General features: G+C 49.3%; 1 protein-coding gene and 1 long non-coding RNA gene across 3 annotated transcripts; one reads left to right on the top strand and one right to left on the bottom strand.

The window, feature by feature from the left end:
• Positions 391 to 11,993, bottom strand: CHRNB2 (cholinergic receptor nicotinic beta 2 subunit). The gene is made up of 6 exons (XM_018046194.1): positions 11,680 to 11,993; positions 10,254 to 10,399; positions 10,021 to 10,065; positions 9,496 to 9,605; positions 7,770 to 8,739; positions 391 to 4,335 (listed from the first exon to the last, which is right to left on the bottom strand). Exons 1-6 carry the CDS (start codon positions 11,741 to 11,743, stop codon positions 4,165 to 4,167), a joined length of 1,506 nt encoding a protein of 501 aa, XP_017901683.1. The 5' UTR covers positions 11,744 to 11,993; the 3' UTR covers positions 391 to 4,164.
• LOC108635598 lies at positions 12,101 to 12,950 on the top strand. 2 transcript variants are annotated; one of them, XR_001917876.1, is made up of 3 exons: positions 12,101 to 12,250; positions 12,521 to 12,583; positions 12,820 to 12,950. It is a non-coding gene; the product is annotated as an uncharacterized LOC108635598 (long non-coding RNA). The 2 variants fall into 2 exon arrangements; XR_001917875.1 differs by having other exon boundaries at positions 12,101 to 12,261.

Raw genomic sequence — 22,958 nt, 5'->3', positions numbered from 1 at the left:
ATGCGGCTTCCAGGATGCAAGCCCGGGTCAAACCCGTGTTCCAGGAGCAGATGTGCCTTGCACACAGCCCTATCTATCTCCAGACCGGCCTCACCTCTGCCCTGCCCTCCAGGGCCCGTTTTCACAAAGGACCTCCCCAGGAGCTATTTCTGGGCTCTGTCTACTCCAGGCCAAGCCTTATCTTTCCCATCTGATGAACGGACTTGTCAGGCCACCATCACAATCATTGGCTACCACTGACCTTTTCTTTAGATTTTTTAATGTCTAACCACAGCAACCTCTCATGGATCCAATTTCCCCAGTATTCTCCCTTTTCCCCTTATTCACCAACCCTGGCCCATGAGGATCTCCCCACCGCCCCCACCTCAAGGATTACAGAGAGATAAGACATCTTTGGAAACACACTTTCTTTATGAGAATCTTGAGTTCCTATTGAGTCTGGCCTGGAGTGGGCTAGACCAGTGCAAATGTTCCAGGAGCAGATGGGGTGGCCAAGGCCAGTGTTGGGGAAGACGGGGACACAGCAGGTGGGTGAGGTGTCCTAATGATTCCTAGACCAACAGTCCCCTAGGAACCACGTGACTGTCAACCTGACCTCTGAGACTTGTTGGAATGAATACTGAAAGGTGGCTGTTTATTCTGTGTCTAGTCTTGAGTGGTCGACTGGCCAGCATGAGTTGGCTAGTGAGGGATGCTGTGACGCCAGCCCAACTCTGCCTACAAGCAGAAGGTGACAACTAGAACTGAGTCGGGAGTGATTCAGAGAAGACCCTGATGCCCTTCGCTTCCCTCCCAAGGAAGCTCTTCTTCCAGCCTCAGAGGCCACGAGCATGGACTCGGGTCAGTGTGGGATTTCAGGCCAGCACTACTCACCAGCTATTTCTTGGTCTCTCGGGCCTCATTTTACTTCTGTCAACAGGGGCCCCTTCCCTGCAGGATTGTTGTGAGGAGTAAAAACAGGGCATCTGAAGCAGCTGGCCCAGAGCAGGCCACTGGTGCACAGCAGCTAATACTGGGGGGGGGGGGGGGGGGGGCAGGAGATGCAGGACAGGAGACGAAGCTGCACACCCTCCCTCTTTCCTTAGGGGGAAACGACCTGCCCTTCCTGCACAGCCAGCCTTCCACCGCAGAAATGCCAGCTGGGGGCTGCCCGTGTCTTATTTGCTTTTCAATCTGCAATAACTCGGGACCAGCTGTTCCAATATTAGACTCCTCACTGCCAAAAGACTGCCTTCCTCCTGCTGCAGTGCCAGTCATCACAAGCAGAGTTTTTCATGCCTTCTTTTCAGATGAAAAATGGTTCTCAGATGGCCTGTGGCCTTCCCGTCTCTGATGGAGAAAATCTCAACTGTTTGCTCGCTGCCACCTCCCAAGTCCAGCTTGCTTGGGTTTCCATCCAGTATCTCTCTTTCTCTCTTCATAAGCAGGACTCCCCCCATCCTGGCCTGGTGCTGAGCTGGGTACCCAGTTCTCTTCAGAGATGCCCACCATGCCCCCTTTCTCCACCCCAGCCCCCATGGAAGGGGCCAAGAGGCATTCCTGACAACACCAAGAGGACAGAGGACCCAGGAGCGGAAGAGACTGGTTCTCTGAAGCTTCTCAATACCCTGAGGGTCAAGGCCTGTGTACTTTGCCTGAGCCCTCTTCCCTCCACCTCTGTCCTCCCCGCTGGCAGTCCCCAAGGGCCTGCACCCAGAGATGGACGGAATGGTATGGCCCCAGGGACCCTGCCTGGTTAACCCTTTCTTCTATACATTGATCCTTCACACCCTTGCTGCAGTCCTCAGTCAGCTGCCACCCTCGTCACAGATGAGGATGAACAAGTTCAGAGTTCAGTGCTGGTACAAGGTCAGGCAGCATACAACCTCCGGGCCTGCATTTTCCTGTATGTCGGTGGGGTTCATGGAGAGGAGTTCAACAAGCCGCTCTAGCAGCCCCTCTGGCACTGTCCAGTAATTTACCTGGACAACAGCCACTTGCAGCAAGTACTGGGAGCAAGTCCAGGCAGGACAGCAGGTGATGGGGCCTCCCCAGCAGCCCTGGCCCTGGCAAGGAGCCTGGGAGAGCTGGGCAAGTAGGCCTCAGGTCAGCACCTTCCCCTTCAGAGGGAGAGTTCCTTTTCAATAGCTGTTTCAGGTTCTGGGATGTTTCCTCAGGGCTATGAGTTCAAGGTGGGTCCAGGGATGATACAGGCAACTGTCCATCTGCTGTTTCGAGAAGGGAGTCTCCATAGTGCCGAGCCACTCACCCCCCAGAAGAGATGTCTGCTGGCCCATTCTGGCAGGAGGGGAGATGCACGCCTCATGCAGCTGCTGATTTAATGTCTGGATGGTTCCTCCACAGCCAGCACAGGGCTAGATCTCTGGGGGGCTTGAGCACACACCTGCTCAGGAGGCCAAAGCCTGAGCTCAGCCCAGGAATGGAACAAATCTTTGCTGAAGGGGCTCCAGAAGGCTGTTAGGCTCACCCCAGCACCCGCTGTGTAGTATCTCTCCAGCCCCAGCCCTGTTTCAGGGGGCTATTTCCTCCAGCGTAAGGGTAGGTCTGGGAGGAAGACTGACATAACAGGTGACTGAGCCCACACCTACCAGCTGTGCCTGCCTCTCAGACGACCCCCCAAGCATCTACTGTACACCAGGTGCAGCGCTGGGCTTTTTCACAGACATCACGCCTTCCTCAAACCAACCCCACGAAGAGGGACTTACTAGCCCCAACGTATAGATGAGGAAACTGAGGCCTAGCCAGACTTGCTGAGGATGGCTGAGAGTAAGTGGCAGGGCACCCAGACTCTGCTCCTTGGCTGGGGCTCTGCACTTAATGCTGCATCTCCCCACCTCCTCGATGCCTGCAGAAGCAGGCATCCAGCTGGACTCCAGAGAAGAGCATGGTGTGTCAGGCAGATGCCTTAGGTGCCCTTGGCAGACAGTCCCGTGTGACCTGCTGGCTGAGCCCATGTTGGGACCAGAAATCGGAGCTGGTCATGTGATGGGGGCTGGGCCTGATGATTCCTTCAGAGGTCTGTTTCCCGGGCTCATGGGCCAGGGGAGCCCCTGGGAAAAGCGTCAGGATACAGCCTCCAGGGCATGCTCTCTGCAGTCCGCTGTGCAGACCTGTCCTTCCCAAGTTCTGCAGCAGCCTAGCTCAGGTTTGGTTGGGAGGAGGAAGGGGAGGAGCCAGAGCAGGAAGGATGGAGCCAGGAATAGAAGGACGGGAAGCAGGAGCCATGCGGATGTGGCAGAGCTCTCTGGCCATTCACACCCCGCTTGGCTGGCCTCCACAGCCAGCCCTCTCCTGCCCAGCCTGCTCTGCCACGGGCAAAAGGGCTGGGTCTGCTGAAAGCTAACATCTTTGGTTTACTTACCCCAGCAACCAGTCCGTTCAAATTGCATGCGGGGTAGGGGGTGGAGAGGAGGGAGAGGAACAGCCTGTGAACCTGAACTCATACAGTTTGAGAATTTAGCCTTTACGCTCCAAGTAGGTCACCCAAAGATTGGGAACTCAGAGGCTCCCCTAATACCAAATCTTGCCCCCACGCCCTGGCCTGAATAAGAAAGGAAGTCTAGAGAGAATCCTTCACTGGGAGAAGGGGACCTGGGGGTGAGCACTGGGCTGCATAGAAATGAGGGGCTGTGGGGCAAGAAGCCTCCCCCAGGACTCCTACCTCAGCACCAGGCTAACATCTGAGCAGGAGCCCCTGGCCACTGTGAGGCCCACCCAGTCAGCTGCTGTCCAGTTAAGCGAGGACAGACCTCAGGCCACACCCAGACCCCTCGCGTCTCCCTTCTGCGCTGCATGGTCTCAGGCCAGTTAGCACACCGTCGGAGCCCCTGTCCCACCCCCTGCTCCTGCACAGCCCTTTTCCATGATTTGGAGGCAGCCAATGACTTCACTCCATCCTCCACTTCTCAGCCTTCATCCTTCAGCAGCAACACTATTGCCTGAGTTGGTTCAAGAGGAGGGGCACCAGGCAGTTGGTCCAGCCTCCAGGTTGGCGCTGGCTGGGTGTTGGGGGAGGGGAGGGGAGGGGATGGAGGAGTTCCAGGTGAAGCGAAACGATGGGTCTGTGGGGGCAGCACCCCTCTTTCTGGTAGTTCACTCATCTCTCCTCCACCCAAAACTATTGTCCAACAGAGAGGCTGAAGGAGCATGGAGCTGGGGAGGGCCTCACTTGGAGCTAGGAGCCGAGTGGTCTGCGTGGAGGAAGGTGGCAGTGGTGTAGTTCTGGAAGAGAGGCTGCAGGAACATGCCGATCGTGCCAAAGACACAGACGAAGACGAAGATCCAAAGGAACAGGCGGTCGATCACCATGGCAACATACTTCCAGTCCTCACTCACCTGGAGAGAGGAAGGGTAGGAGACCCAGGTATCAATCACATAATACAGGAGGGGACTGGATCGGGAATAAGCAACTTCCATCACACATCACTCCTCTCCCTCCTTGACCCCAGAGCGACCGTTCCAAAGTTCGGCTCCAGTCTTACCTGCTTAAAAGCCTCCAGTGACCCCATTGCCTTCAGCAGCCACCCAAACTCCCAAGTCTAGAATTAAGAGCACCCATGACAAATACGAGCCAACATTTATCTTCTTCCAAGTCCGACTCAGACTTACCAAACTCGTCTGCCCTCTCAGGTCTCTGTGCCTTTGGGTTTCCTCTCAGTCTGGAATTCCAGTCCTCCCTATCTCTACTTGTGAACTCCTACACATCTTTCAAAGCCTACATCAAAATGTCACCTCTTCTATGACGCCTTCTTAATCCCCCAGATCAGAAGGAACCTCTGTTTCCTCTGGGGCTCCCTCAGCATTATCTGTACATCTCTGTGCTGTGCTGTGCTTATTCACTCAGTTGTGTCCGACTCTCTGCAACCCCATGGACGGTAGCCCACCAGGCTCCTCTGTCCGTGGGATTCTCCAGGCGAGAATACTGGAGTGGGTTGCCATGCCCTCCTCCAGGAAACCGTCCCAACCCAGGGATTGAAGCCAGGTCTCCAGCATTACAGGGGAGATTCTTTACCATCTGGCCACCAGGGAAGCCCAGTATTTTTACTCCACTGTATTGTTAGTTCAATTCACATGCCTATCCTCTCCTCCCCACCCCAACTTAAGCTATGAGCTTGTAAACTACAGGGGCCTGATCTGATTCATTTTTGTAATCCCAGCATCTCAAACACAGAGTTCCAGTAAATGAGTGTTGAACTAGTGAATGAATGGGGCCCTGCAGGCCTCACTCCTTATATAACTGCCCGGGGAGCCCAGTCCAACAGCCCCAGGATGTGAGGACTGAGTCTCAGATGCAAACAAACCCATCCAGAAGAGGATAACCACTGTGTCTGGGAGCCAGTCACAGGGTCTGCATGAGAGCTGGCCTCCACTCAGAGCCATTCCACTCCTGTCTGAGCCTGGACCTTTGCACACATGTTCATCTGAAACCTTGTGCGTCCTCTGTACCTGGCACCATACTGGGCACTGGGGATGTGAGAGGGCAAGACAAACACATCCTGCAGTTCAGTCTACTGAGGGAGATGGACATAAAATCAGTAAAAATAAAAATGATTACACCCTTCTGGGTGCTTACCTGGAAACAAAGGACACAGAAATGGAGGGGGAGATATCATTCAGGGTGTGATCTGGGGAGGCTTCTTTGAAGGAATGACATCTTAAGCGAAGATCTGATAAGTGACAAGAAGCCAGCTCTATCAGGAATAAATTGAAGAAGGAAACAGACAAACCCAACCCGTGGTGGTAGTTTCTAAGTCGTGTCCAACTTGCAAACTGAGGGACCTTCAATTGGCCTGGGCCCTTCAAAAACGTCTATGCCATGAAAGACAACGCTAAGGAACCGTTCCAGAGTGAAGCAAAAGAAAGAGACAGGACAACCAAGTGCAATTCAAGATCCTGGACTGAGCTGGAGGAGATGCTACAAAGGCTGTTACTGAGACAACTGAAAAAATTTTAGTATGGGCTTTATATCAGATATAAGGTATTGATGCTAATTTCCTGAATTTGATCACCGGGCCTGGGTTATAGAAGACAATATCTCTGTCCTTGGGAGAGAAAAGCTGGAGTATTTGGGATAAAGGGTCACTTACTCTCAACAGTAGGGCAAAAATTAATAATAGTAATAATTCTTAAAAGGGAAAAAAGGGGCATTCCAAGCAAATGGACCAATATGTGCAAGGTCTGGAGGCAGGAAAGAGCTTAGCTGGCTTAGAACAAGCGTCAGATGAGCCAGTGACCTGAGCTGTGGAGAGATGACACATGGTGAGCAGGAAACACTGTCTGTTTGGATGGAGAAGCACAAGAACTAAATCAGGGAGACCTTCAGGAGTCCCTGCCCTGGGCCAGGTGAGAGCTGATGGAGGCACAGCCAGGGAGGCAGCATGGAGATGGTGAACAAAGGCTGAAGCGGAGAATGATTCTGGAGGTTGAGCTCACAAGGCAGGACTTCTGATGATTTGGATGGTGGGGGAGATAAGAAAGACAGGCATCGAGGATCACTCCAGGCTTCTGGTCTAAACCATCGGGTGGATGGTAATGTCATTTACTGAAAGATGGGGAGATGAGAGGCGCAAGTTGGTGGTGGGAATGTAAGTCAAGCACTCAGTGTTGGACATGTTAAGTCTGAGATGCCTGTGAAACACCCAAGTAGGTCATTGCATCCTCATCACCTAGCTCAGTAAATGCGCATTACATGCATTTGCTGCAGTGGGGGAGGCAGAGGCAGTGGCACAGCCAGCTGAGCCCCTGCACCACCAGCATTCCCCACTTGGCCTCAGCCACCTCTGAGCCTCCAGCCCCATCCTCTCTTGCCTCAGTCCCTCTCATCTTCCATCAGGACCATAACCTGCTCCCTGGCTCAAGCCCCAGCTCCTGCCCTCCCAAGGGACAGAAACGCTAGGCTCTGGAGCATCCCACCCCCCACAAACGATAATGCAGGAGCCTGCCCTTCCTTACTCCCCAGGCCAGAAAGACTGCATCCCAGTGGAAACATGGCAACAGCTGAGCCGCAATCTGGAACCAGCCAGGTGATTAAAGACTGCTGGATGGGGCCAGCCACGACCCCAAATGAGGGGGAGTCAACCCCTCATATTCCCTCCTCCTCATCCCCTAGTTCAGTGTTCAAGGAGTCCCCTTCAGGTATAGCCACTGCAGAAAAAGCCGTGTGTGCAGAAAGCTCTGGGCAGGTCCCTGGCCTTCAGCTGCCTCCACCTCCATAAATAATTCACAAGGCCATTCCCTGAGGACTCAGAAGAGAAGGAAAAGGATACTGATTTGGGGCTCTGCCCTCTTCCCAGTGGCCAGTGGAGCCACCTAACCACCCCCACACCTCCCATACACACTTTCTACTGCCCTCAATTTTGCCCCCAACACGGGGCACCCCAAGGATTCATCCTCATTTGTGCAAAGAGCTGCAGGTTAACAACATGGTCTTGGGAATACAAACGGCAGAGAAGGTCTCTGGGGACACAGCCACAGGCCAGCTGCAAACCCACAAGGGCCTCCTCCCCTTTGTGGCCACCTTTCCAAAACTAACGACACTAAGGATGCCCCAGCCGAGGCATTTCCCTCCGGATGCTAGTACTCGGGAAGCAGCAAGGTCATCCTGTACCGACTGCGGAAGCCAAAGGAGAGGCTGCACCAGGGCCCAGGCCCACAGCCCCAGGCCAGACCCGCACTGTCGGCACCCTGCACTCCGATTTGCTTTGTCTGAGGAGCTTCTGAGGGGCCCTGCAGCCCCGCATCCCATGCCCGAGTCCCTGAGCTGCACTCACGCTCTGGTCGTCGTCCTCACTCCGCATATGATCTGCGATGAAGCGCACGCCGTCCACCGCCTCCCGGAGGCCACAGCCACACGGCCCCCTGGCACGCCCGGGGCCTGCCGCCGGCGCCGGCTCCGAGCCGAAGGCCCCAGCCAAGCCCTGCACCGAGGCGCGGTTGATGAAGCACGTGCAGGAGTCGGCCCCCAGGGCCTCGCGGAAGAGGGCGCCGGCTCCCTCTCGCTCGCGCTGGCGCCGCCGCAGGCGAAGGCGTTGGCGGGCGCAGCGGTGGCGCGGCTGCTGCATGAACAGCAGCGTGGGCAGCTTCTCCAGGAAGACGACCTTGACCCAGGGCGCCATGGTGTGCGTGGTGGGTGAGCGGTGGTGCACGTTGAGCACGCACACGCTGGTGACGATGGAGAAGGTGACGAGCACCATGGTGAACATGAGGTACTTGCCAACGAGCGGCACGTCGAGGGAGGTGGGCGGCACGATCTTCGAGATGAGCAGCAGGAAGACGGTGAGCGCCAGCAGCACGGAGATGCACAGCGTCATCTTCTCACCGCAGTCAGACGGCAGATAGAAGACGAGGATGGCTAGAGAGGTGATGAGGACGCAGGGGATGATGAGATTGATGGTGTAGAAGAGTGGCTTGCGACGGATGATGAAGTCGTACGTGATGTCCACGTAAGTGGAGTCATCCGGGTTCTCGTTGCGCCGGCCGGGCAGCGCCACTATGTCCCACTCGCCGCTGGGTGTGAAGTCGTCCAGGTTGGCCACGTCGCTCTTGAGCACCAGGTCGATCTCAGTGCGGTCGTAGGTCCACGAGCGGAACTTCATGGTGCAGTTCTGCTGGTCAAATGGGAAGTGCTTTACCTCGATCTTGCATGCGCTCTTGTAGATGGCAGGCGGCAGCCAGAAGATGCTGCCATCGTAGGAGACCACGGCGTTGGAATAGAAGGACACCTCGTACATGCCGTCGGCACTGCCAAGGGACGGCACAGTCAGCCCCGACTTCAGCGTGCCTCCGCCCCATGCATCCACCCAGCCCAGAGTGGGAAGAGAGGAAAGCCGAAGAGAGGTGTGGGAAGAGGGAGGTAGGAAGGAGCAGGAATTAATAAGCAAGAAGGGGATCCGGGTGGGTTGGTGGGGAGAAGAGGTGTCCTGGTCAGAAGGCCTGAGGGACCCCTCTGTTACTTGTCATGCACTGTATAAGCCGGTTGGTCCATATGAAGGTGGAGAAGTTGGGGGAGCCAGGGAGATCAGAGTGAGGGGCCCGGAGCAACGGAGAGGGACAGGGGCAGGTGGGAGCAGGAGATGGGACCCAGAGCCTAGGGACCTGTGACTTTGGGTCTTGGAGGTAAGATGGCTTATTGTAGGAGAGCAGGTGGACCCTGGGGGAGCAACTGGGACCTCCAAGTTCTTTGATTCTTACCATTCCCCCAGGAAAGCCTATTTTTTAATCAGTTTGTGCACTGGGGGCTGTCAATCTTTGTTTGTATCACACCGCAGCTCCAAACAATTAGAGTCCTAATTGACTGGGAGGGAGCTGGCCATGACCCAAGTTACCTTGGCTGTCCACACCATACCTCACTGGTTTGGGTTTGTCCATCTGAGTAGTGACTTGTCTGTGCCAATGAAAAGTCCCTTCTCTCCCCCAGCATGAGCTAATTTACTTTCTCCAAGACCTGAGCACTCTCAAGTTCTCCTCCAGCCTTCCCATCCCTCCAGGGTCACCTACTTGTTGTACAGGACCACATCTGGGAGCCAGATGTGTTTGGAAGGGAGCCGAACTTTCTTCATGTTGTCAAATTCCTCAGGCTTCCAGGTGAGGCGATAATCCTCCCACTCCTGGGAAAGGGAAAGAGGGAGGCAGCACCAACCTCTGCCCTGGGAGGGGGCTCAAGGTCAAGGACAGAGACAAGAGGAGGCCTATTTGGCTTGAGGAAGTTTTTAAAAGTCATTGCCTCGCCACCGAGCCTTCTCGGCCCAGCAAAAGTGGCTTCTCATTTAATTTGCATAGCCAAGCCAAGATATTAGAAGCTACATTTTGTGAATGAGAAAATGAGTCTTGCAGTGTTTAACATATTCAAAGTTAACAGAGCTGGTGAATGGAAGAACCAAGACTCATATCCAGTTATTTAAGATCCTGAGGTCTATACCTTTCTGCCTCTCTTGTGGAGATTCAAAGAGGGAAAAGCATTTGCAAAAAAAAAAAAAAAGGAGGAAAGAGAAGCCCAGAGGTGTGGGCAGGAAGAGCTCTAACCTGAGTCAGCCAGACATTGGTGGTCATGATCTGCTCCCGCTCATGCTGCAGGAAAGAGAAGCTGCTGAGAAGTGCCCCCTGCCACCATCCCTCAAGTCTGTGGGCTCCCTACACCACCCCAGGCTCCTTCCCCCACCTGCTCAAGCCTTGGGGACTCCAGAAGAATTAGTGCAAACATATTCTGGCTATGCCAATTTCAGTAGCTGGGCAGAGAGCTTGGGCCCCCCACTCACCACACTGATGAGCTGGGCCAGTGACACCATGAGCTGTACTGTCACCAGCTCAGAGCCATTGGTGGCTGGGCGGATGAGTTTGTTGTAGCGGGAAGGATCCAGGAGATGCTCTACCAGCCGTTCTTCTGTGTCCGTACCCCAGACTCCTGGGCAGGGGAGCGGGGTGGGGAGCAAGAGGTAAGTACACAGCAAGGAGGGCCCACCCAGGATCCCACTCTCCCTAGGCAAGTGGGACAACCTAGGCCCAAATAGGAAGCTGTAGTTTCCCACAACCCATCCCTAAGAAGATAGCAAAATGCTTCGGTTGCCCCCATGGAAGCCCCTCATATAGCTTCCCACAGCTCATCTCTAAGAAGATAGCGAAATGCTTAGGTTGCCCCCAATGGAAGCCCCTCATAGAGAAGGCCCTCTGAGATCACTGACCAAGAAGCCCAGACAGTCCCCCCACAGCCTCCCACTAAAAACCCATTCTTCAAGGATCAGTGGAGACCCTGCTCTTCCTGCAGGTCTCAGAGGATGATTTCAAAAGATTTGAAGTTTCTGTTTCCATGGTTTCTTCTAGAAGATATCTACAATTCAAGGGAGGTTTTAGAAGGTAGTGAAAGGAGAAGAGTTATATGTGTCCCACCATACAGCCTTTCTTCTCAGTCAGTGCCTATCTCTGTGTACAAGTAATGTTATGCACCTCTACAGGTGACTAGCTGTGACCCCCTCCCCGAAAATGTATTGGGTTGGAGTAGAATACTTGGGCTACCTGAGCTGTGCGGGACAGGGCATATACTTAGCCTCAAGTTCCACACATACAGGAGCCCACCTCTCATGAGATTGCAGGCAGATGTGGAAAGCTCATTTGGTTGTGTTTTCCTTTTCTACCTGCCCCACCACACACTATCTCCTGCAACCCTGCATGAACGCACCCCCACATCCTCAGAGCCCTCCCTGGCCCTTAGCCTGGCAGAGCTTCTTCCCTTCCGAGTCTCCTGTCCACCCTCCAAGAGAGTTGAGAAGTTGCTTGTTTCCATTTCCTGCCTTGCCCCTGTGGAGTGAGCAAAATCAGGAGCCCAATATGAGGGACAGGAAATGATGGAGAGCCAAGTGAGGGTGCTGAACCAGGTAGATTTTCTTGAGGTAATGGCTCACTGGAAGTTAAATAGCAATTCAGCTGCAATCAGAGTCTCCCCTTCCTGCCACCCCAGAAATCCTGGGAAGATCCCTTCCTTCCTTCCTCTCTGTACCCACACCCTCCCCATCACCACTGCCCAGGTTGCCCTCTCTTCTCCGCATCAGTTAGAGCAAGTCCGTCTCCCAGGTACTCCCAGCTGTCCTGGGGTTCTCTCCCCTAATCTCCAGCAGACTTCCCACCATAGGGATCCCTCCCTTACAAATGCGAGCCTGAGTGAGACAGAGCGTGGCGACTTGTCCTTACCTGAACACAGTCCGAGGAGGCCAAAGCTGAGGAGCAGGGCCTTGGGGCCAGAGAGCCAGGCCATGCCTCTGGCATAGCTCGCCGGCTCGCCTAAACGTCCCAGAGCACGCCCCACGCCGGAAGGCCGCGGGCGGGGCTCTGTCCGTGGTGCTGAAGCCGCTCCTGCGCCGCCCGCGCCGGGCGGGAGCGGAGCCCAGGGTGTGCTCACAGCCTTTGGTGCTGCCGTGATAATCTCCACGGCGGTTCCTCGGGCTCCAAGAGCGAGAAGGAACCCGCTTCTCGCTTATCCGGGTCTGAGCAGGCGGAGGCTTTTCCGGCTGCTCTTCCAGGGAATACAATTGGGACGGTGAGAGGGAGGAGTCTCCGCCCCGGAGGCGGAAGCGCCAGAGCTCAGAATAAAAAGGGTCCGTGGTTGGGGTATTCTTCTGCTGGTCCTGCTTAGTTAGAGTGTGTGTGAGGCGGAATAAGGGTGGCTCACCCGACGGTGGAGGAGTTCTGAAACCCCAAAGTTGGGGCAGGACCTGGAAGGGTCTGAAAAGGCTCAGGAAGAAAGCGCAAGTAAGACAAACAGGTCAGGACCGGGTAAGCACACGGGACCAAGGGCCAGAATGAGGGGAAGTGGGAGTCAAAAAGAGTTTCTGGGTCCCACCTTCCTTTTTTTCTCTTACCAAACCCAAACGCTCCCGCTTCCCGGGAAGGCTGAGGCTGCAGCCAAGACAATGCACTTAGGCCCTTAGAGAATGAGACGGAGGACTGACTGTAGGTTTGATATTTTAAGAAAGCAAACAATTTGGATTCTAGAAACAGGATCTCTCATCTGTTCCTTTCCATACCTCCACAGAAGGCATCCAGGGGATCTAGGGTGGAGACATCTCCTGAAAAGGTGACCTTCAAGAGTGGAAGGGTAAGTGGCCCTTATCAATTAGCCTTTCTCACCCACATTCTGTTCCTCACCAGTCTTTGACTTCTGTGTGACAAGGGGGAATCAGAGGATGATTTCATAGAGACCAGCCCAAGAATGAAGCTAACACAAAGGAAAGCAAAGATGAGACAGAGGTGTCAAAACTCAATGACATCTTTGATCTTAAAAGCCCCGAACTTTTAACTTCTGAGCCAATAAAGGCTTCCCTTTTTTCCTAGGTGGATTTTTTTCAGTTTCAACCAAAAGATTCCTGACTAAAGCAGACTTATCATACATCAAGGCACTGTCTTGTTCCATCTCTGCCTACTTCTTCAACCTCCTCTGGGCTGGTGCCCGCAACCCCACACTCCTCATGGTAATGTTTTTATTTTTTTATTTTTGAAATAAACCTTTTCTTTTTCTTTCTTTCATTTTTAAATTTATTTGGCTGCACTGGGTCTTCATTGCTGCATGTGGGATCTTAGCTGTGACATGCAGGATCTAGTTCCCTGACCAGGGATGGAACTCAGGCCCCCTGCACTGGGAACACTAAATCTTAACTTCTGGACCCATCCTCCATGCTTCAGGGCCTTTTAAACATGCAGTTCCCTTGATTCTGTTTTCACCCATTTCCCGTCAGCCGCTTTCTAGTTTGAACACCTGGCAGAAACATCAGTTCCTTAAGGAAGCTATGCCTGACCAAAGATTAGGTCAGGTGCCCTGAGACATGTTTCCAGAGGATAATAAATGAGTAAATAAATCAATCTAAGGTGGTAGCTATCTCTCCTCCTAGATTTTGAACCAGTACAGTGCCTGGCATGTTGTGAGGGTTCCACAAATAAGCCAAAGGGCTGGTACAGGACTGCAATCTTTTAATAGGTAGAGAAAAATTCCTGTCTAAAAGCTCGGCCAAAAGCAACTTATATACATGTACTTAGTTCCTGGAATTGAGGGAAAAGCAAAACAAGTATCAGCAAAGGGCTAGAGAGGATGTGGGATGACTACAGTCTCCATAAGGTGCGTGGAAGGAAAGTGAAAGTATTAGTCACTCAGTCATGTCCCACTGTCTGCGACCCCGTGGTCTGTCCATGGAATTCTCCAGGCAAGAATACTGGAGTGGGTTGTCATTCCCTTCTCCAGGGGATCTTCCCAACTTAGGGATAGAACCCAGGTCTCTTCCACTGCAGGCAGATTCTTTACCATCTGAGCTACCAGGGAAGCCCAAAGCATGTGGAAGTGGCCAAAAATCTGCACCACAAGCTCCAGGACACATACGTGTGCAAACATGTTATCATCTCTTAAGAATTCAAGAAATCTTAGAACCAAGGGAAGAAGTGGAGAATAAAAGCCTCACGGAAAAGGGAAGGAATGTGTGTAGTCACTCCACTTGGGAAAAGAGTCAAAGGTGGGAAGAAGACTTTCCTCCCTGCCCCCTCTGCCTTCAACAATTCAGATCGATTGTTCGGTATCTACTGTATAGTTATCAAAGATGCAGTGATCAAAAACTTAGTCCCAGCTACTAAGGAGATCACAGTTTGGTGGCAAAGACTTGTGACACCATGTGGTGGCTGATCTAGAAGAGTGTAAACAAGGTGCTTTGGAAGTATGGGTGAGAGAGGAGTTCATAGTGCCTGAGAGCCCGGAACGGGTAGAGATGAAAGTTGAGATTTGAAAGATGAGAAAGCCAATTAGACAAATGTGGCTAAAAGGCATTTCAAACGCCTAGAAGAGAGGGACACGGAGCTTTACATGTAACTACTACTCGGTCCTTTCCTCCTGCAGTGAATGCTGGGCGATAGAAGAAGGCTGCAAAAGTCTTCTTTTATTAAAATCTCTCTCTGGAGTGGTTGCTTGTCTCTGTATTGACAGACTGGAAAGTCATTTGCTTGCTTGAGGCCCTTGGTCACTCCCTGATCTCCTTTTTGGTCACTTTGGGCAGCCTGTTCACCTTGGCCTTTAACTTTTCTTTTCAAATTTCTCAGCTTTTATTCTGAGTCCTCTGAGCACAACCACCCAGAGGTGGAGGAGAACTGGAACACCCTTCCTGCCTCCTTCATGTCTCCACACACACCCCTCCCATATCCACCAGGAAGAGAGGACACGCCCAGAACTACACAAGGTGATGGATACATGTAGGAGTATCAGTCCTCAGGCAAAACAGTGAACAGGCAAGGTTTTGGTGGGACACACTCAAGGCCTGTGATGGTGAGGAACATTTTTTCTGAAAGGCATTACAGTGTTCAGTTCAGTTCAGTCACTCAGTCATGTCTGACTCTTTGCAACCCCATGGACGGCAGCACGCCAGGCCCTCCTTGTCCATCACCAACTCCCAGAGCTTTCTCAAACTCATGTCCATTGAGTCACTGATGTCATCCAGTCATCTCATGCTCTGTCGTCCCCTTTCTCTTCCCACCTTCAATCTTTCCCAGCAGCAGGGTCTTTTCCAATGAGTTAGTTCTTTGCATCAGATGGCCAAAGTATTGGAGTTTCAACTTCAGCATCAGTCCTTCCAATGAATATTCAGGACTGATTTCCTTTAGGATTTACTGGTTTGATCTCCTTACAGTCCAAGGGACTCTCAAGAGTCTTCTCCAATACCACAGTTCAAAAGCATCAATTTTTTAGCACTCAGCTTTCTTTATAGTCCAACTCTCACATCCATACCTGACTACTGAAAAAACCATAGCTTTGACTAGCCAGACCTTTATTAGTAAAGTAATGTCTCTGCTTTTTAATATGCTGTCTAGGTTGGTCATAGCTTTTCTTCCAAGGAGCAAGTGTCTTTTAATTTTATGGCTGCAGTCACCATCTGCAGTGATTTTGGAGCCCAAGAAAAGAAAGTCTGTCACTGTTTCCATTGTTTCCCCATCTATTTGCCATGAAGTGATGGGATCAGATGCCATGATCTTAGTTTTAAGATTTTTAAGATTGTTGAGTTTTAAGCCAACTTTTTCACTCTTTTCTTTCACTTTCATCAAGAGGCTCTTTAGTTCTTCTTCACTTTCTGCCATAAGGGTGGTGTCATCTGCATATGTGAGGTTATTGATATTTCTCCCAGAAATCTTGATTCCAGCTTGTGCTTCAGCCAGTCCGGCATTTCGCATGATGTACTCTGCATATAAGTTAACTAAGCAGCGTGACAATATACAGCCTTGACGTCCTCCTTTCCCGATTTGGATCCAGTCTGTTGTTCCATGTCCAGTTCTGTTGTTTCTTGACCTGCATACAGATTTCTCAGGTGGTCTGGTATTCCCATCTCTTTAAGAATTTTCCACAGTTTGTTGTGATCCACACTGTCAAAGGCTTTGGCATAGTCAATAAAGCCAAAGTAGATGTTTTTCTGGAACTCTGTCACTTTTTCGATGATCCAATGGATGTTGGCAATAACATTACAATGTTATTTCTCTATTTAAGATACTTTAAGTTTAAAACTTTATTACCAGAGTAATACAAATCTATGAAGAGCAATTGGAAAACACAAATTAGCAAAACACAAACTAGATTCATAATCTTACCTCTTAGGGAAAAAAAAACAGTTTGCATTTCATATATATCTGTGTGTATGCATACATATATATACCCAGTTATGTATGTGTACTTAGATATAACTGTTTTCCCAGGTAGTACTAGTGGTAAAGAACCTGCCTGCCAATGCAAGAGATGTAACAGATGTGGGTTCAATCCCTAGGTCGGGAAGATCCCCTGGAGGAGGAAATAGCAACCCTCAGCAGTATTCTTGCCTGGAGAATCCCATGGACAGAGGAGCCTGGCGGGCTACAGTCCATAGGGTCACAAAGAGTTGGACACGACTGAAGCAACTTAACATGTTTATTTAGATATACATGCAAAAAGCATATAAATTATAAGTGTACAACTAGATAAAATTTCACAACATGAACACAGCCTTGTAACTCCCACCCAGATTTTTAAAAAGAATGTTAGCAAGATCCAGAAGCCCCCCACTATATTCCCTGCCAGACATTATTTCATCTTCTTCAGTGACTCCCTAACAGGTACTACTTGAAGTTCCAGAACTAGAGAGAGGTAATAGTTACCCAAATTTGTAAATGCAGTACATGTCACTGAACTGTACACTTTAAAATGGTTAAAATGGTAAATTTTATGGTATGGGTAATTTCTAAGAATTTTTTTTAAATGACCAAAAAAGTAAATACTATTCTGACATAACAACATAGATTAACTTTGCCTGCTGAATTTTATATAAATAGAATCATAATCTTTTGTATTTTTTTTCAATGGTTAGTGAGAATCAAGGGCATTGTTGAATGCAATTGTGGTTCATCATCTTCATTGCTATAGAGTATTCCATTGTATAAATGCACCACTGTTTATCCATTTCACCACTGATAGATATTTGGGTTGTTTTCTATTTCAGACTATTAAAAATAACACCACTTTGAACATTCTTGTTCATGTTTTTAGTATACAGATATATGTTTCCATTTACTTATTAAAAAGGAGCACACATAAAATAGGTTTGTGACCTTCTTTTTTAAATTTATTTATTTTGGGCTGCACCAGGAAGCTTGTGGGATCTTAGTTCCCCGTCCAGGGATTGAACCCCAGGCCCATGACAGTCAACACACCAAGCATTTCCCACAGCCTTCACCTTTCATGTACTGTTTCTGAAACCTCTCTCCACATCAATACTTATAACTATTTAAAAATAGTTTTATATCAATCTATTTGATCAAATATTTGATAACTATTTAATAGCTACATAGTATCCCATTACGGGTAAATGTTTGCACACACCTTTAATAGTTTCCAAGTGAAAATGCTGAGTCAAAGGTGTTTTAAATTTTCTTTTATTTAATCATTTATTCCTGAAATGAGCTCCAGAAGGCCTGATACTATTAGAGTGACCCTGGGGCTCCAGGCTAAAGCACCTATGATCAACACCTCTACAATCTTGCCTGTGCTGACCCCTTCCTTTTCTTCTTCCCCTCCCCCAGTCATTCCTCCTTTGACTTGGGTCTTTCTGCCCAACCTCCTACTTTAGGACCAGTTCTTTAAAAGCATCCCCCCGCATTTCCACCTAAGTATCTTCTCTTAATACTTTCACACACTTTCTTGGGGGTTAATCCTGACTATTAGCTCCCTTCAAGACCTTTACCCTCCTTTATCCCTCTTGCTGCACTTGTCACACTGTAGCACAGTTGATTATATCTGGCTCCACTTCATCCATTACTATGTGTTCCAAAGAGCAACTGGAAAAGGAGTAAGTCAAGGCTGTATATTGTCACCCTGCTTATTTAACTTCTATGCAGAGTACATCGTGCAAAATGCTGGGCTGGATGAAGCACAAGCTGGAATCAAGATTGCCGGGAGAAATATCAATAACCTCATATGTGCAGATGATACCACCTTTATGGCAAAAAGTGAAGAGGAAGTAAAGAGCCTCTTGATGAAAGTGAAAGAGGAGAGTGAAAAAGCTGGCTTAAAACTCACCTTTCAAAAAACTAAGATCATGGCATCCGGTCCCATCACTTCATGGCAAATAGATGGGGAAACAATGGAAACAGTGACAGACTTTCTTTTCTTGGGCTCCAAAATCACTGCAGTTGGTGACTGCTGCCATAAAATTAAAAGATGTTTGCTCCTTAGAAGAAAAGCTATGACCAACCTAGATAACATATTAAAAAGCAGAGACATTGCTTTGCTGACAAAGGTCCATCTAGTCAAAGCTATGGTTTTTCCAGTAGTCTTGTGTGGATGTGGGAGTTGAACCAATAAGAAAGCTGAGTGCCAAGGAATTGATGCTTTTAAACTGTGGTGCTGAAAAAGAGTCTTGAGAGTGCCTTGGACTGCAAGAAGATCAAACCAGTAAATCCTAAAGGAAATCAGTCCTGAATATTCATTGGGAGGACTGATGCTGAAGCTCCAATATTTTGGCCACCTGATGTGAAAAACTGACTCATTAGAAAAGATCCTGATGCTGGGAAAGATTGAAGGCAGGAGGAGAAGGGGACGACAGAGCATGAGATGGTTGGATGACTTCAGCGACTGAACGGACATGAGTTTGAGCAAATTCTGGGAGATGGTGACGGACAAGGAAGCCTGGCGTGCTGCAGTCCATGGGGTTGCAAAGAGTCAGACACAACTGAGTGACTGAACTGAACTGCACTGGAGCAGGAGCAAGAAACACAACAAAAATGATAAAATGAGTAGCAGCTGTCATGTGAGGAGCCAGGAATCAAGCCAGGCTCTCCCTACAGGGAACGTAGCTTCTTTGTCTCTTCATCGCCTGTGTTTAATACAGTTCCTGGCAAAGAGCAAGTCCTCAGGACGTGTTTGTTGAGTCAGTAACAAAATTCTATGCTTCTGGGAGCAAGTCAAAGGAGAAAACTGCTCACTCTGCCCCAAACAAGTGCATCTGTTCACTCTGAAAATACATGACCTTTTGGAGAAAAAAAATCTTCACAATTCATTTTCCATAGAGCAGCCAGAGTGATCTTTTTTTTTTTTTTAAGGCTGTGTGTGTGTATGTGTGTGTGTGTGTGCCATGCTGCATGTCTAGTTCCCCTACAAGGCATCAAAATCAAACCTGGGCCTATGGCAGTGAAAGCACCAACTCCTAACCACTCAACCACCATGGAATTCCCCAAAGTGATCTTTTAATATTTTAAATCAGATCATGCTACTCCCTGCTTAAAATCTTTCAACTGTTCCCACTGCACTTTGAATAAAACTCAGCAAATTACTGTGGTCTCTATTCTTCATTGGCCTCATCTCCTGCTCCCTCCTTGTCCTTCACGAGATTCAAGGTATGTGGATCCTCTATTAAAAAAAAAAAATGAGCTCTTACTGTGTGCACTGGACTGAGCACTCTTCATGTTTTCTCACTTAATCCTCCCAACAATCTTATAAGGTAGGTACTATTATGGTTTCCATGTTACAGATGCTGAAAGAGAAGCATGACAGGCTAAGTAATTTGCTGCAGGTCACACCTTTAGCAACTGACAGAGCTGGGGTTTGAAGCCCACGATCTCAGCCAGTATATAACGAGCTTCCTGCTTCCAGATCATACCACCTTCGTTCTCAGGGTCTTGGTGGTTGGCTCTCTCTCCTGGAATGCTCTTTGCCAGGTCTTCCCAGGCCATCCTGCTCTTCATCAGAGATCAGCTCAAACCCCACCTCCCTAGGGAGACCTTCACTGACTACTGGACTTAACCCCCAGTCATTCCCTCCCACATGACCCTACCAGTCCACAGTCCTCTGGTTATTTCATTCATATGTTCATTGTAACTCCTTGCACTTAGAATGTTAGTACCATGAGAACTGGGATACTGTTTGTCTACTGCTATATATTTATGGTCTTCCCAGGTGGCACTAGTAGTAAAGAATCCACCTGCCAGTGCAAGAGAAATACATAAGGAGAGATTTATTATGCAAGAAATAAATCGAACAAGGGTTCGATCCCTGGTCAGGAAGATCCCCTGGAGAAGGGCATGGCAATCCACTCCAGTATTCTTGCCTGGAGAATCCCCAAGGACAGAGGAGCCTGGCGGGCTACAGTCCATAGCGTTGCACAGAGTCAGACATGACTGAAGTGAGCGAGCAAGAAATGTACCATGTGCCCAGCACTGTAAGATGTGTTCCTCATCTTCCATAGCCCATTTCATCTACACTGACACAATGACCCATGCTGCAGGACAGAGCGTCATACTGTTCTACAGATAAGGAAACTGCATTTCACAGAAATTAAATGACTTGCCCAGGGTCACATAGGTACCAAAGCAGAGAAGTTCAAATCTAAACCCAGTTCTGTCTGACTGCCCAGTCTGTGCTCTTCCCACTCAGCTGTGCTTTCCCACTTTATGGCCTAATTCGAAGGACAACTGTAGCTGATTCTCCAATTAACACCTATGGCTCTGCCTCTTTCCCACACTCAGAACCCACACTCCACTGGACGTCCAGAAGACTGTCCACATCCCCCTCCCTCTACACACTCAATGTGTTTGTGACCCAGCTCTCCACCTCTCCCACAAAACTTAGCTGTCTTCTGAGGAGCCTCACTGTTAGTGCTATTAGTTACCCAGGCATCTAGTTTCTCCAAATTCCAGTGACATTTTTATCTTCCTCCACCTTAAAGTCCAAGATTTAACCGCTGTCTAGCTTACCTGCACCACTGTCTCTTCCTCACCCTAATCACAAGCCTTCTTTCTGTTCCTCCAACTTGCCCTGGTTCTACCTCAGCATCTCTGCACATGCTGTCTCTTCTGCTCAGTCCAGTCCTTCCTCCCCCTTTAGATAACTCTACTATCCTTCAGAATTTAACATATCACTTGTTCAGGAAAGCCTTCCCAGATCTCTAGTCTTACTCTTTGAGGCACTTACCACAATTGCAATTAAGTGGTTGAATGTGTTCAGTTCAGTTCAGTTGCTCAGTTGTGTCCGACTCTTTGCGACCCCATGAATCACAGCACGCCAGGCCTCCCTGTCCATCACCACCTCCCGGAGTTCACTCAGACTCACGTCCATCAAGTCCGTGATGCCATCCAGCCGTCTCATCCTCTGTCGTCCCCTTCTCCTCCTGCCCCCAATGTCTCCCAGCATCAGAGTCTTTTCCAATGAGTCAACTCTTTGCATGGGGTGTCCAAAGTACTGGAGCTTTAGCTTCAGCATCATTCCAAAGAAATCCCAGGGTTGATCTCTTTCAGAATGGACTGGTTGAATCTCCTTGCAGTCCAAGGGACTCTCAAGAGTCTTCTCCAACACCACAGTTCAAACGCATCAATTTTCGGTGCTCAGCTTTCTTCACAGTCCAACTCTCACATCCATACATGACCACAGGAAAAACCATAGCCTTGACTAGACGGACCTTAGTCGGCAAAGTAATGTCTCTGCTTTTGAATATACTATCTCGGTTGGTAATAACTTCTTCCAAGGAGTAAGTGTCTTTTAATTTCATGGCTGCAGTCACCATCTGCAGTGATTTTGGAGCCCAAAAAAATAAAGTCTGACACTATTTCCACTGTTTCCCCATCTATTTCCCATGAAGTGATGGGACCAGATGCCATGATCTTCGTTTTCTGAATGTTGAGCTTTAAGCCAACTTTTTCACTCTCCACTTTCACTTTCATCAAGAGGCTTTTGAGTTCTTCTTCACTTTCTGCCATAAGGGTGGTGTCATCTGCATATCTGAGGTTATTGATATTTCTCCTGGCAATCTTGATTCCAGCTTGTGTTTCTTCCAGTCCAGCGTTTCTCATGATGTACTCCGCATAGAAGTTAAATAAGCAGGGTGACAATATATAGCCTTGACGTACTCCTTTTCCTATTTGGAACCAGTCTGTTGTTCCATGTCCAGTTCTAACTGTTGCTTCCTGACCTGCATACAGATGTCTCAAGAGGCAGGTTAGGTGGTCTGGTGTTCCCATCTCTGGTTGAATGTGTAACAAACGATTTATGAACTTATCTGACGTTCTCCCAGTCTGAAGGCCTGGGAAAGGTGACGACTGGGTCTGTCTCACTCAGTGCTGCCTCCTCAGTGCATCGCACGTCATAGGTGATTAGGACATACTTGTTCTTCTCTATGTGAGTTTGCTTTATCACTTCTTCCATTGTCATGTCTGTGTCCAACAACAGAATGTAAGTTCCAAGGGCAGGGGTTTTGTTGTTGTTTTATTCACTCCTGTTCCCCTAGCACCCAAGTGTTCATTAAATGTGCATCTCCATAACTTCCTTTCCACTTCTAATGCCCTTGCCCTACACATCTCAGCAGAACACCAGACATCACTCCCCACTAGGCTTTTAGAGGCCAGAGCACTCTCCTGGCCAAAGAGCTGAAATGCTAAAGACACCAGCAGAAGAAATGACAGATCTCATCCCAGTGACCATGACCTGAGTTTCCTCCTTGGGGACCTGAAGTCTGCAAAACCATGAGACTCTCTCATCATATTATTTTCCTCTAATTAAAACTCTTCATAACATACAGTTCATCGGTACCATCTTTCTAGGTTCCATATATATGCATTATATATGCATTGATATACCATATTTGTTTTTCTCTGACTTCACTTAGTATGGCAGAAATAAAACCAATATTATAAAGCCATTATCCTTCTATTAAAAATAAAGTAAATTTTTTTTCATAAAGTATGGAAGTCAGGATCTTCCAAATAGCTGCATTTGTTGTTTTCTTGGGTAAGGGTTGGTGTCAGCTACACATGAAAACTTCTTGAGAAAGCATCAGAGGAAGGCAGAAAGGGTTAAGGTATGGACTTCTGAGACATGCTCAGGAACTCTGCTTACTACCTGTAAATCCATGGGTAATCCCTCCTTTTCCCAATTGTAAAACAGGGATAAAAATGCTTCCCTTATAATGTTTCTGGGAAGGGAGGAATAGTGTTTA

This window comes from Capra hircus, chromosome 3, assembly GCF_001704415.2.
Source record: "Capra hircus breed San Clemente chromosome 3, ASM170441v1, whole genome shotgun sequence".
Taxonomy (NCBI): Eukaryota; Metazoa; Chordata; class Mammalia; order Artiodactyla; family Bovidae; genus Capra; species Capra hircus.
This window is presented reverse-complemented; position numbering and strand designations above follow the sequence as displayed.